The 15,559-nt window shown below is 41.6% G+C and overlaps 1 protein-coding gene across 1 annotated transcript in view; it reads right to left on the bottom strand.

The window, feature by feature from the left end:
- adcy8 (adenylate cyclase 8 (brain)) overlaps positions 1-15,559 on the bottom strand; it is an 87,815-nt gene that overhangs the window by 25,933 nt on the left and 46,323 nt on the right. The window contains 3 exon segments of the mRNA XM_029453256.1: positions 1,096-1,293; positions 10,743-11,013; positions 11,858-12,016. Coding sequence (XP_029309116.1) covers positions 1,096-1,293; positions 10,743-11,013; positions 11,858-12,016 — 628 coding nt within the window.

Genomic DNA, 15,559 nt, shown 5'->3' with positions numbered 1-15,559 from the left:
TTATCTTAACCTAACATTAAGCTATTTGCGTTTGTTTGTGATGGCTGACATATCAGATATATGTTAAGGGTCTGTACATCCTTTGTTATATGTTTAATTACATGTTGTATATTTAAAATGATGGTATGATTTGTTCCACTCTTGACTGTTTTGTTTAATAACTCAGCTGCAACAATGCAAGTGTCATCAACACTGTGCTCTGGATTCTAATTAAAACTCTAAAAGATACGAGTGATAGTCTAGTTATTATGTCTCGCAGTAATTTACTCTCGTATCTATTTAAAGATAAATTCAAGCTCACAAGTTCGAGATGTGAAGAAAACGTCTCGGAAATGTTGTTTTTCTCTAGTGAATGCAATGTGCTCGTGTAAAAACAAAGAGGGTAACAGGTCCACGGACCTTTGGTCATGAGTAAACTGAAGGGGGTTCTGCAATCTGTGCAAAACAAATGAGGATTGTCAAACTTGTGTTTCGCACAGCTGACTAAGCAAAAGTCAAAACTTTCCACTTTCCAGGTTCACTTGGAGTCTGAAGCGAGCTGAGCTTCACTTATAAATACATTAATATGTAATAAAGTCACATAAGCCTGAGAGAGAAAAGTTGTTCTAGACCCAGAGAACAGTAGGTGGAGTTAAATGATCTGAGAATGTGGATCTTGAAGAAGTTACACCTACTTTACACTTAATGAGTTAATAGTTTATTATAAATAATCACAATCTGTGTGCTTTGATTTTATTAGTGCATCGTCTAAATGCAAATTCAATTTATAATTGTTCTTTTGAAATGTATCAAGTTATTAACTGCCTCTAATTAAAAACTGTGAGTGTGTAATTATCCTGAGGGACCGAATGGAGGAAAGTGCTGACGCAGCGCCTTTTTATCTATATTTATTACAAGATTACAACTCAGGTACACCATTAGCTAAAGTGCCTCATGTAAATACAGTCCGATACAAATGTTCTCTTAGTTACTCAAATGGTGTCAAGAGCCTTTAGCTTACTCATGATGGAAGAAAACAATGTTGGTTTCTTGTTTTGCTCCTGAAATTCTTCATCTAAGAATAGATGTGAGGAGGGAGAGAGAGAACCCAGCTACCTTCTCTTCCAGGCTGCCGTCTTTAAACATCAGAGAGAAAGGCTTGATATGCTCTCTTCTCAACTTATCGCCACTCCGTAAGTCGATGGCGCTCTCTATTCGCTTGTTAATTTCCTCAGGACCAGAGTGGGCATGCAAAGCTTGTGCGAGATGGTTTGGAAGCAGATTTATCGAATGTCTGGTTAGGGCAGCCAGAGTCTAGGGGGAAAGCACATGCACATAGAATGAACCTGCTTGTCCCCCCTTTTGTTTCATTCAAGTGACAAATGCAGAAGAACAGACACACAGTTACATCCGTTACACAGAAGACAAAGAACCTTAAGGAAAGGGACCAAAATGCAACGTCATGCAGCTCTCATTCACTCGCCGCACGTTCGTGTGGATGCTTTATGCACAAGTTATGCACGGAAAATAAATACAAATATAAAGCATGAAATGGGGGACAACAACCACGGCTGAGAGAAGAGTTTTAGTGGCAAAACCTCACGATAACGAACACTAAATGCACAAAGTTTAAACACATTCTGACCCATTTGTTTTATTGTAAACCTCATTAGCAAGTGAAGGATGAGAAAACAAACATTTTCAGAGACTGGCTCTATTATGTCCTCAACCACGGCAAGACATTAATATGCTATAATGAAACAAGTCATGGAATGACACAAGGTTCTTTGTGTCTCCTCAGGTTTTAATTTACCACTTCATCACTTCCTGTCTCGCTTCCTTCTGTCAATATGACACAAACGGAAGGTCGTAACTTTTCGTAACTCTCCTCTTGTCGTCTTTAAAGAACTACGCTGATGATTGTGCACGTGCAGTCCATTTCATTTCATAATGTAAAGGTCTAAAACACAATTCTGAGGGGAAATGTGTTTGTATGAATACTGTAATTGACCATAACTTCTTTTCATGTCGCTCAGAACAATAACGGGGCTCCATCATCGTAGATCTGAGAATTGGTCACTTAAAAGCAACCTTTGTAAAGCAAGAAAACAATCTCACTCCGGCTTCACAGAGGACTCTTTTGTTTGTCTTTTGTCCTCTAAGTTCAATTATCTGACTACAGGAAGTTCCCTATGTCGGATTGTCTTTGAACACAACAGAACATTTCACCACTTGCAGCTTCATGACCAAAGAAGCATCGACATGTCGGTGGATTACCAATCTTTAAAATGACAAATCAAATCCTCCAATTTATATATTGAGATTATTATCAGCATGACTGTGTTTACCTTCACCTCTATGGTTACGGCTAAGTGACGTTCAGGTACAGGTCATAGTTCTGGTTGAAAACGAACACAAAACAAAGAGGGCCGTTGCTCGGAGTACCTCATTCACTTCAACGTCCTGCCCAACACGTTCTGCTGCACGACAACCACAACGTCTTCTCAGAAACAAAAGCAACAGGTCAGTTCAAGGCTCTGTTCTCTGTGAGACATTATCTGGTGAATTCTGCAGGACGTCCAGGTGAGCTCCTGAGGCAGAGAACCTCTGTTACAGAGAAGCACTTGAGGTAAAAGTGATGTCACACGTGAGGATCAGAGTCCTTCTCTCACATTCATTGACATCAACTCTCCACCATCGCGTGGCGACTTCAGACAAATCACCCTTTGAGTGTCGGAGCCCCGCAGAGCCAGCAGCCATTAAAGCCATTATGAAAATATGTGTGATGTAGACGTGTGTGAGAAATACGACTGCCGGGCCAATCGCATGTGTCACCTCGTCTCACTTAGTCCAACACTTACACAAAGGAAATCCATCATACTGAGATCATTAAAAGTTCATTTCAGACATGATTGATGTTCTCACACTAATCTTGATTATTGGATTTTCTTTTTCTTTCATTCTTACTATCAGTGGCCGTCATTACGGGCAGATTTAAGTCCAACCAGAGCGACCTGCTGATTATAAATGACTGTAGTTTGTAGGTTTAACAGTCAATGCCTCATAAATCACAAGAAACTGAAGCATTCATCTACGACATGTGAGCCACATACAAGTCAAACCATCCACATCCATCCAGCAGGACGGAACGTTTGTTTTGAACATTTCCACCCACTGGGAACCACTTTAGAGTCATTTTTCAAAGTGTAGGGTCGTCCGATAGACTGTAACACATGGTTTATTTCACATTTCATATGTGGCGTAATTGAAGTACGTCATGTAAGTACGTTACGTAAGTTAAAATAAGTCAACGTTGAGTTTTGCTTTCTGTCGGGACACAAACAAGGTGAAGGTGAAGTGTTTGTTTGAGCCGTCTATCCACCCCGATCACCTGACTTCCTCTCCTGTCATACAGTAGTACGGCCACTAGAGGCAGCATTGTACCTCCGAAACTGACGCGAGTCGGGAGTGTGTTTGAACCTTTTTTAATATGATACCCAATCAGACAGCAAAGCCTACATCTACTGAGCACAATCACTGATCTAAAGTAACATGAACTGCACCCAAGAGTTACACATAAAGCGCTCGTTTTCCTATCTGGAGAAAAAGGATCAATTCTACTTGGTGAGCATGACTTTCAGATTTCATAAAATAAGGAAAAGAACACACTTTGACAAAGACTTTTCATTTATCAGATAATAGTAAAGAGTAAAGGGGACGTGAACTAAATACAGGGAAAGTCCTGCATCACTAGATTCTTCTTCACCAAATGTCTTGTGTCATTAACTGCATGCAAACTGTTCATTTCTGTTCTCAACACTCCGCGAAGGTGAACGGTTGTTGAACTTGAACTGGACAAAACCTCTGTTGCATATGAATATACATGTGTGTCCTGTGTGTCAAATCATTAACATAACTGTACGAGACACGAGCTTCATTATAATTAAAACCATTGGACGCTCCATTGTGCCGCGTCCTGGTGGCGACCTGGAGACCCGATCATCAGTTTATTATATCTCAGCTCACACTGCAGAGAATACAGTGTCATTATGTGACAATGTTACGTGCTACAACTCAGCCTGAAGGCATAACATATAACTATTTACAATTAAATGCTTCACTGTCAGTTACTGTTGGTTACTTAGTTTAGACTCTGAGTAATGTAGAGAAGAGAGAGAGGTTCGATGAACATAAAGACTGAAAGCAGTAGGAAACTAGCATATATATATATATATATATATATATATATATATATATATATATATATATATATATATATATATATATATATATATTATATATACATCTTCATTGACAAGCTGGAACACGCTGTTAAAGAATGTGATATATTGTAAGAATAGGGAACAAGATAAAGCTACTTGAAGGGAAATAATAATGGATTTCTAAGAGGTTAATTTGCTTTAATTCCTCTGTGGTTTGATGGCAGGTAGAGATACATAAACACTGTAAATGTATTTATTCACAGCCTCTAGAACTCCCTAATTAACACGTTATATATCTTTTGTTTAAGCCAAACAAAGAAAGTGTAAAACACGTTATTTCTTGGCCGAGTTTCATCTTTTTAAGGTTGCTAGACATCAACTCGTGGAGCCAAGTTGGGCTTGTTCCATAATGAATTTGAGTAAAATCTTTCAGGTCCCTGCAGTACTGTTAATACAACAAAGTGCCTTATTTTGAATTGACTCAGTCTTTAAGCAACAGTAAAATCAAATCTCTCCACCTTTACATACAGCACAGACGACCCCCGAATGTCAGCTTCATCAAAAGGCATTTTTGGAAAAGTATGCAGGAAAGCAGTGACTTGAAGCAGAGCTTTGAACATCACACACTGATCATTTATTATCAGGATCTGAGGATGGGTGTATTTTTAGTTTCTTCTCAGTCGAGAAAGATGAAAACATTTGTTGGTGAAGCTCTGAAGAAAAACTTTCAATATTTGGAACCTTTTGAACACTTATATCCCCTGCAGACTTCCACCATAAGTCGTTTAAAAGTTACAAAAACACATTTTATATCCGCTTCTTTGCAGAGATTTGATGCAATTCACGATTCTTTCATCACTTGTACTTCATCCTGACACGGCGGCTGTCTGGGATCTCCACGTTAAGTGACAATAAAAGCTCAGCTGTGTCACGTGCTTTAGTATTAGAAGCTGTTTTGGGACCAGCAGGTATGACACTGATCACAGTAAAGATATTGCAGCTGTTTATCAGAAATAAGCTCTAACAGATCAGCGCCCTGAGAGGGTAGGTTTTCCGTGTTATGAGCCGTGCTGCCAGGATTGTTTTTGCCGTGCACGTCCCTAAAGGCCACATGCTTCCATCTCTGACATTTCAGTGTGATGCTGCCCGGAGCAGTGGTTGGCTGTACCGTATGGGGGCAGCAGTATGGGGTTACATGTATGATATGTATTAATAACACAACATATTTTTCTCCTGGAAATGCCAACATATGATGCCTGGAAAAGGGCAAATGGAGGTGGGGGGTCGATGGTAAGATCAGACAGTGTGAGCACCAACATTAATATCAGAGGATGTCTCATATGTGTGGTAGTGTGACAGATTATCTTTTACTTTAGAGCCAGAAAGTCTAATTCACTGCAACATCACTTGTTTGGAGCCGATGCTGTTCAAAAGATTGCAAGCGGATCGTTATGTAAACCGCAAACAGGCTTCGGGTTAAATGGAGGATCCGTACCAACGCTGCAGCACAAAGGGAAATATCGTGAGCACTATTGGGCAGATTGCCAGGAAACTTGGTGTCTTTATTCATGAATGAAATTCTTTATTGTCTGACTTTCATGAAGCATCACCAAGAGGTCAACATTTCCACTTGTCCTCAAAGAAATGACAGTGAGAGAGATTATTATAGTAAGTGTGCTGATCAGGCTAAGATCACAGCAGTGGTGGAAGTCGTAAAATACCGACGCTGTGTCAGTGCCGCTCCCCCGCTCCACCGCTCCAGTGTCTGTATGAGACGCACCGTGCTTGTAAACTCTTCCGTGTCACGATTAGACGCTCAGAGAAACTGACGTAGGAACAAACATAGGCGGATGTTCGTGGACCCAAAACTCAACGTCAACTTATTTTACTTGTGTTACGTAACTTACGTACTTAACTAACGGAAATTTATTTTACGTAAGACACATACTCATTTTAAACTTAAACCACAATGTGTTCCTAAGTCGACCCAAGTCATTTTGTGAAAACGACGTAAACCTACATTGGAAGTTTGGAAGACTGTCTGCATGTGTCTCGTTGTGGTACAGGGAAGACCCAAATGCAGCACGCCAGACAAAAAGGGTTAACAAAAAGAGAGCTTTATTTCTAAAAGCTTGAAAATACCAAACAAGGTAAAACATAAAGTGAAAACACAAACTGGGGAAGACACAAGGTAGCACGAGGTACGCACGAGGTACGCACGAGACAACAGGGATGACAAACCGACAAGGCACACTGGGACAGACAGGGATATATACACACAGACACTAAACGAGGGAACGAGACACAGCTGGGGGAGAAAGGCAAAGACATAAGGGTAGGGTGAATGGAGACAGGAGGATCAAATCAACAATCACAGAGGGAGGGAAATGACACAAGGGGAAGTGAACATTTCAAAATAAAACAGAAAATCAAGACCATGACAGCATGTAACAAGCGGAAACTGACCCGCTGTCCCTGACGCGTCCAAAACAGACGCTAGATGTTTAGCTAGAGCGCAGTAATTTGATATGGAAGGCCAGTAGCCAAGCAGTCGCTATTTGACGAGCAAGACTTCACCGGTCCTTTTTCAGTACTGTATGAAACATTAGTAACTTTAAACCAAAGAATAAAATGTTGGGTTACAATAAAACCATTGTGTGTTATTAAAGGTGCCACATCATCATGGTAAGTTTCAACAGTTGTGCACTGTAGTGAACATGTGCATGCTAATTGTAGCATTTAGAGCAATTCACAGCTGACGTTAAAAAATGCATGATGAAAAATCAACATTTTAAACGTTCATACGTTTCACGCTGCACTGCAGCAGTGTTAACAATCACTGAGCAGAATCAACATGAGGGCATTTCAGACTGCTACTAGTATTGTTAATTATGGTTGTAGCATCCGTTATGGCGCATCTTTAATGTGAACAGGCACATGTGCCTCAGACAGTTTCGCCCCCTTTCATCAATTTAAACATTTAACGGATTCTCTTCAGTGCACATGAAAGTCTCAAAAACCAGCACTAACACAGGCCAAAACCAGGAGAGAAATGTGAAATTGATAGCATTTATTTTTGGCCTGGCTTTCACAGTGCACAGACACTGAGTAACTGGGTCTTCTGAGGAAACACACAACCTCCTTTGAGGTGAAAGCACTGTGACAGTGCTGTGCATCATGGGAGCCAGCAGGCACACAGTGAAGCATGAAAGAGGTAAAGACAGAGAGCCACTCAGCCGCTACAGAGAGCCTGCACAGAGCTGGGAGTCTCATTTCAGGGCTCGTCCTTCAAACAAACCCAGCACCTCGTGGATCTTCTGGGTTTGATCAGTCCTGGACGGATGATAGTGCCCATAAACGCAGTGACGAGCAGGATGTGATGTCATTTATTCAACGCTTATCACTGAACTTCATAATAGAAAAACAGGATGATTGGAAGATAATGGTTGGCCAAAGATATAAGTTATCAGCAGAGGGCTGTTCCCTGGTTACTGGTGCTTCATGCAGCGTGTGTAAAGGAGACGGATCATCTGTCGTTGCTTTTTTTTGCACGTCTGCAACCTGCTGTTTACAGTTAATGGTTCCTAACATCTACGTTAGTATGTAAACTGTACCGTCGCTGTACTGGCTGATTAAAAGGACTATTGTTGATAAGAAGCATCACCAACTTCAGCTTGAACACGAGAGTAAAGCATTTTACAGTAGTTGTGTAAAGAACAGATGTAAGAATTAGAAAAATAATCTGCAATGAATCGATCAAAATGCCAAACATTCTCTCTCTTACAATTTCTAAAATGCTTTTTTGTTCTGTTCTCTGTGGTATAAAATGATTACTTAACAAATAATCAATAGATCAATCAATAGTAACAATGTATATTGATTAATATATATATATATATATATATATATATATATATATATATATATATATATAACGATTTTTAAAGGAATAACCTTTTTCCAAAATGAGTTTGTAGAGAAGTTTGAGACCGTTTTAAGATTTTGTGCTAAACCAACTCAGCCGGAGACGTTAGTGTGGCATCATTCTTCTTCTCTCTGCAGGAAAGTAAACCTGTTTCGAATAATGTCGAACTATTCCTTTAACATAACAGTTTGATTAATAGAGAGGAACTCAACGCTCAACACTAATTTGTTGGACTCTTTTCAACATAAGTGACCAACTAGTCCTTCAGCGCGTAAGCTAAGAAGAACCATCGCTGCCTGTAAGCAGCCTCAGATCCAAGAGGCGCTGACCCGGCCCGACGTTCTAACATGTAAGACACAGGACCGCCAGAGTCAGCGCTGAAGCAGCAGTGATGCTCAATCTGTTTCTGTCTGTTTGTTAAAGTAATAACTTCTTCTTACTACTGTACGCATGGATGTCGTTCACAGTTAGAGAACACACAGGGCTGTTTGGATTCTGCCGCACTGACATCTCTGAAAACAGTAAACATGTTCACACACTCTTACATAATTGACTAAATAAAACGCACGCTCTCTTTTTCTCCATTTCACTCTTCTTCTCTTTTTTCCTCTCCGTCTGACTGACACACACACACAATCACACACACACACACACACACACACACACACACACACAGACACACACACACACACACACACACACACACTAATGTTCTACCTTGTCCTCAATCCAGTGATGCTGAAACTAAATCAGACTAAGAAGATGGGAGGACAGGAGGACAGAAAACTACCAGAGAGGGAGCAGTTCAGCTCCAAGCAGCGCCGAGCGACAACATAAAAGACGCTTCAAAACTCCTCCGAGAAGCCTTTGATATGTAAAGAGACAATCTCTGAAATGACTGTCCTGACAGGCTTTCATTGTGCCAGAAACAAAGAAGTGGCACGAAAAAATGCATTCCTCTGAATCCAAACACACGGTTACATCCACGTTATGAGCTCCCGACAGGCCCAGAGCTGCACACGTCCTCATCTGTACACAAGAGGTAACGCAGAGTTCACTGTTCGCTCGTCGCTGCAGGAGATGAAACAAAAAGAAACTGTGGCTCGGCGCCATTTGACACACAGCGAGAGCGAAGAACATGTTCACAGTGCACACGAGGGCTGGAACGCATCATATGCATCTTGTAGGTATTATAATCCAGCAAGGACACATTACTGAATGTGCTTATTCATGTTGTAATATATGTCTTAATAAACGAGAGAACTGCTTTTCACTAATTAACTCGCTTCTAATATTCCCCCAAAAGCTGTTGAGTTGAGGTAAACAATGAATTTGTTTTCAGTGTCTTATTGCCCCAAAGACAAGGATTCCTCAGACTCCTGTGCATCATGTCTAAGTTAACATCTACATTATCTGCAGTGCATTGAAACCTGCCAACGTTTCTAACGTGACATACAAAGATTGATCTCTTCCCTCCAGCCAGAGCTGAGAAGCGTTCCTGCTGAGACGTGGAGAAGTGAAGCAGCCCGCAGGAGAAGCAGCAGCTTGTAGAAAAGTGTTTATTTGCTTCTGGAGGAGGAACACTGAGTGCCGGCCAGGCGGCGTGCTTCGGCGCTAGGTGCCCGCCAGCAGGGCCGGACGCAACTGCTCGTCCCCTCAGACCAATCTGGGGACGCAAACGTGTCCTGAATATTAAGCTTCATCCCCCCCCAAGCTATTATGCATGATGACATATCTGTTAGTGGAAGTGTGTGGGACAGCAGATACATCCACGTATGTGACAGTCTGGGGGCTCTGCGTCATGCTTGTTTTTCTATATACTCTGTAGGGCTGCAAATAACAATTATTATCATTATCGATTAATGTTTCGTTTGTTTACCAAACAAATGATTCATTAATCAAGAAAACAATCTGCTGATTAATCGATAACGAAAATACTTATTGGTTGTAGTCCTCGTAAAGTTGAATATCATCTGCATAGCAGAGAAGTTGAAGTGAAGCTTTATCTTTAAAACGTATTATCTCCACACGACGTACATAAAGGAACCCAGAAACTAACCAGTGGACCTCAGGTCACAGCTGCTGTTAGCTTTAGCGCCAATATGAACCGTCACAACATTTGTCTTTATGTGCAAACAGCTAATCAGATCAATGGTTTCTACGTACAGTCACATCCTTCTCTGCACTCCTGACTTTAAGGCAGGTACAATGCACCGGCCTTACACTCCCTCCCTCCATGACGAACACTCTGCTCTGCTTTCTCCAAAATCCACCATCTCAGACAAAACACCCAAAATGTCAACGTGACGCCTCCGGCGGCGGCGGCGGCGGCAACGGTAGTGTACGAGAACGCAGACAAATGAAGAAGGGATGAGGAAGATGTTTGAATGGGACACACACTCAGCAGCTCGTCATCCTCACAACATAGACAGGCTAACGCACGGCGATGCGTTACCATGGTAACACAATCTCTCCACAGAAAGCAGTCCACTCATTCCCGGGAATTAAGAGTTTAATCCTCGAATGCAGAACAAGTTTTGCTTTTAAGATAAACATTTTCTTCCCAGTGTGATTAAGTGCATAACATCAGTATCACAAGCAGCGGCCGGACTTACGTTCTGCTTCCCCACGATGTTGTCGAAGGGAAGCTCTGGATTCCAGGACGCTTCATTAAAGGTGGTGCTGCTGGTGCGGCGGTCGGATGAGCTGGCCGCCTCCTTCATGATGTCCTCCGGCAGGCTGAGCAGACTCTCCTCCGGCTGTTTGATGAGGTATGTCTCGATGTTGTGGCGGCGGAGGAAGTCGTTGCGGTCCTTCCCGTGGCCCTCCTCCACCTCGTAGTCACCGTTCAAACAGTCCAAAGCTGCTTTGGAGATGTGGATCCTCCTGGAACAGCGACAGGAAAATGAATGTTGTAGAACATACAAAGGTTCTGCCTCTTTGGGCAAACGTGAGAAAATGTCTCAATCTGGTGGAAAATTGTAAAAAGTACAATTTTGAAGCCAGAGCTTTAGATTAAAAGATATATTACAATGCATGATTGTGATGAGTGCATGATGCACAAGGGGTTAAATCAAGTTCAGTTTAGATATAACAACATATTCATTCAACAAACCAGATACAGACATCATGATGTTCAGTTACTGAGAAACCTTCAGCCTCAGAGGAGCTGCTCATAATAAGCAGCATGAGGTCCAGTATGTTGAAGCATTTATTGGAGTGTCTGCTGTGTTGGATGTGACGGACACATGCATCATCAGATATCTGTGGCAGACAAACTGTGGCTTCATCCATCCATGTTATGCAACTGAGTTGAGTAAAGACCGCAGGTCGGGACTACAGCGTGGCTCAACAGCAGATGCTGGCAGGATATTTAAAACCAGCAGTTTGAGGACTAATCTCAGCCTGTGTCCCAAGGCCTCACAGGACCATCAGAGGGGACATGCAGATATAATGTGGCAGAGAGACACTTTAAAGTGACGGCAGCAAAATATACTAACACACACAAACGCACACTTATTTCCACTAATCTCAAACTTTTCTATTATCACTGAACATGATAATAATAAAGTGTATTGGTTCTTGTTAGGACAGCAAATGTGTATTTTGCAATTTAAACTATTTAAACACAAAACCAGCTTCATTATCTGGAAACAAAAAAGATACACAAACTAAAAAAAGCACAACAACCGACACATTAAAGGCAGAGCCTTTCATTTTAAAGACTCACCCTGGGATGCCTCCAGACTCCAGCTTGTTGGCGATGTCCACGTCCCAGGACCAGACGTCGAACTGCCACTTCCTGAGTCCCAACACACCACACAGCACAGAGCCCGAGTGGATCCCAATACGCATGTCGATGTCGTGTTTCGTACGTGATCTCACGTATCTGCAAGAGACGCAGGGAGGCTGCTTCAGATTTAAAGGCACGACAGAAACATCATTTATACATGCACTGGTTAATTCTGAGAGTTTGGGTTCATCAGATGTCGGCTTTCAAACTAGTATATCCTACTAACTCTGTAGAAGAAGAAGAAGAAGAAGAAGAAGAAGAAGAAGAAGAAGAAGAAGAAGAAGAAGAAGAAGAAGAAGAAGAAGAAGAAGAAGAAGAACAAGAACAACAAGAAGAACATTCCTCTCTATATTCTGAAGCTTTGTGCAGAGGGCTTTGTTCACATGTCACTCACAGCTCATGTTATACACGCTACACTCACTACATGCAGGAGATGCACAGAGTTCTGTGTGTTGACAGGATTCAGTGATTTATGGAGTGATACAAAGACAGATCCAGAATCTGTACAAACCTTTGACATGTGAACAACATGAAACACTTTGAACCTGCTTCATCCAGACTTCTCTTTTCTCTTCTGTTACTCACCTGCAGTGTCTCCCTTTAAACGGTAACGGATCAGAAGGATCCAGTTTGTGCTCACTTTTATTTATTTATATATTTTGGTATAAAAGACACTTTTCCTGCACACACAAACTGACCGTGAGCAGTTTTAATTATTTGCTCACGGACACATGGAAGAAACACAGCCCTCTCTACCTGAGCTTCACTATCACTGATAATTCATAATAAATTAGTAATAAATAATATAAAACATGTAAATACACTGGTGTGGTCCTTTACATCGAATAATGCTAATAATAGGGTATTATCTTGTCATTAATATTCATCCTTACGTTGATAAAGGTAACGATGTATGAAGGTGAACATGAATATTTGATGATAAACGTTTAAATTTTAGTACAATATAGATTATTGAAGTTATTTTATTCTGTCTAAACTATGCCAGGGGTAACTATGGGTCACAGTGTCTGTGCGCATTAATTAATAAACATGAAACCAACCTTTGGCGAAAGAGGAACACGATATAATATTATTTAAATTCATGAGGACACAATACATTTCACGCGCATCTCCGAGCCGGAAAAAGAGGCGAGGAGCATTTTCGGCAGACTTTTCACGCTCGTTAATGAATTTGTTTCTCATTTCATACTTTATTATCCCTGAACTCAATAAAAAAGCAGGACAAGCTGAGGCTGATGAAAAGTCTGTGAAGAGCAAACGCTGCCGTCACGCCCATCGATGCCTCGTGGCCTCATTTCATGCTTCGTAACAGCAGCGATGAACGAGAGCTGAAAGGCATCCTGGGAGTTTGTGACAGGTGCTTAGAGTCAGTCGAGTGCTGAACGACACCGAGGGGCTGAAATTAACTCAGACAAACTGCCGTTAGTCATGACGATGACGATGATGATGATGATGATGATGATGACGCTTTATTGACTCTTGGGGGGGATTTCGTCACATCCCTGCGAAGGTCAAAGGTCAACATGATGCTCCGGTTTACGCCTGTCACACACACCTCACATGCATACAGAGCGTAATGTGTAACATCTCCGCATTGTGTTATATATTGTGTTCCTACATTATCCTACATCAATGATCAAACCCAGTGATGTAGTGGTGAAGTATCCCCTGGTGGTTAGATGCCAGAGACGGTCAACATGTGGCTTTTTATCCAGTTTTAAGCCACATCTTCACCATACATGCAACTTTATATCTGGGTCATTGTAACTATATATTAACTGGATGAAGGACTTTAGAGAAACAAGCTGAGAAATGATTTTTAAAGTGAAACTGCTTCATTCAGTGTTTTAATCAGCAGGTTTGTTGTGCAGAACCCCCGGGTAAAAACCTTGTGAAGGACGAAGGACGAAGGAATCCTACCTACTATGAAAGATGACATATTGGCATGTGACATGTGTGACGACGTCTGAGGCTCTTTATTGACACATTTCCACAGATGAGAGGAAGCACTCTCAGTGTACCACAATGTCGTGATGGCTTGCAGGTCGGAAGAAAAGACCCAAACCATCAATACGTAGCATGGTCCCGCTCATGCAGGGCAGTAGCAACATTAGCATGTGTGAAGTCCTGCTATTACCATCAGAATATATCCATATCACTCAATAACAATCTCTGTGCTCATGTTTGACCTCTAACAGGAACACATCTTGTGTGTGTGGATGAATGAGGCACTCCATCATAACTAGCTCACCTCTCGTAAACATCATCAAAAGAATACAGATAAATAAAAGTACAGCCATTAAATTAAGCAGCAAGTGTAAACAAAAACAAGCGTCACACAAGAGTAATATGCATTGATAAAAATAATGTTATGCAACACTAGAAGAGTCTGAGCTCTGCTTCAGTCTGACAGCAGAGTGTTTGGTGAAGCAGAAGAACCTCTGGAGCGAAAACTAACATGTTCGCAGGTCCCGGCCTTCCAGTTGTGTTGATTCTCCACCATGAGGACAGCAGACATTGATACATGTGTGTCAGCACAGCGACGGAGCGACGCAGAACATCTCCACACGAGAGATTCTTAGAAAGTTCTTCTTTAATTAACATGTTTTATTAAATCCTGTCCACACTAGCACTGTCTAAAATAAATTCTCTTTCCAAATGAAAACGCAAAAACAATCAAAGCACCGTCAAGGCCACACACACACACACACACACACACACACACACCCACACCCACACACACACGCACACACACCCACACCCACACACACACACACACACACACACCCGTGTACGTTTGGACTACGGCCGAAAATCCAGTTTTTAGCATCAGCTCTCACTGCTCCACCTACACACGGCGTCACATGCAATATGTCCCCGTAGATCCTATTGTATCATCACAAGCTGCAGACGCTGGGTTCAGTGATTGACTCGCAGATTTCTGTTGCAGTATTTATTTTCTTCTTTTTTTAATTAACATTGCGGCACATATATTGAGCGGTTCAATCCCCAGTCCTGCAGTCAGCAGGTCCTTGGGGAAGTTACTGGACCCCAAATTGACTGTGAATCTGTATGAGTGTGTGTGAATGGGTGAAACACGTGTTCTAAAGCACTTTGAGTGAACACAAAGATTGGAAAGCCATATATTTATTTATTTTCTTACACAAACTGAAGATTACAGTCAGTTATGTGTTCATGAGCTTATGACATCTGTGCATCCCTGTTGTGCAATTTCTAAAATGTGATACCATCACGGAAGATATTTCTGCTCTCGTCTCAGTGATGCATAGATGTGTGATATAACCTTGTAATTTTATGTATTATTTGTTGCTGATATTCTGTAGAAACACAGCCAGAGGCGAAGATATTGCGAATGCTAAATATTGCAGGGAAGCTGCTTTCATATCACAGACCTGGCGTACCGAGGAATGAGATAAAAGAAATGTTCAGATAACAGCACTGCTGCCCGATACCTCCGGGGGGGGAACGTTTCTTTGTTCACGCCGTTCAGAGTTGCAGGGAAACAGCACGGGTGTCCTGCTTCTCTAATGCAACAGTACTGCAGGACAGACATTGCAGTTGAAGCAAAGGATTTGATATTCTGCTGCTTTAAATACA

The sequence above is a fragment of the Cottoperca gobio genome, chromosome 17 (genome assembly GCF_900634415.1).
Source record: "Cottoperca gobio chromosome 17, fCotGob3.1, whole genome shotgun sequence".
Classification (NCBI taxonomy): Eukaryota; Metazoa; Chordata; class Actinopteri; order Perciformes; family Bovichtidae; genus Cottoperca; species Cottoperca gobio.
Note: the sequence above shows the minus strand (reverse complement) of the source record. Positions and strands in the feature narration are given on the sequence as shown.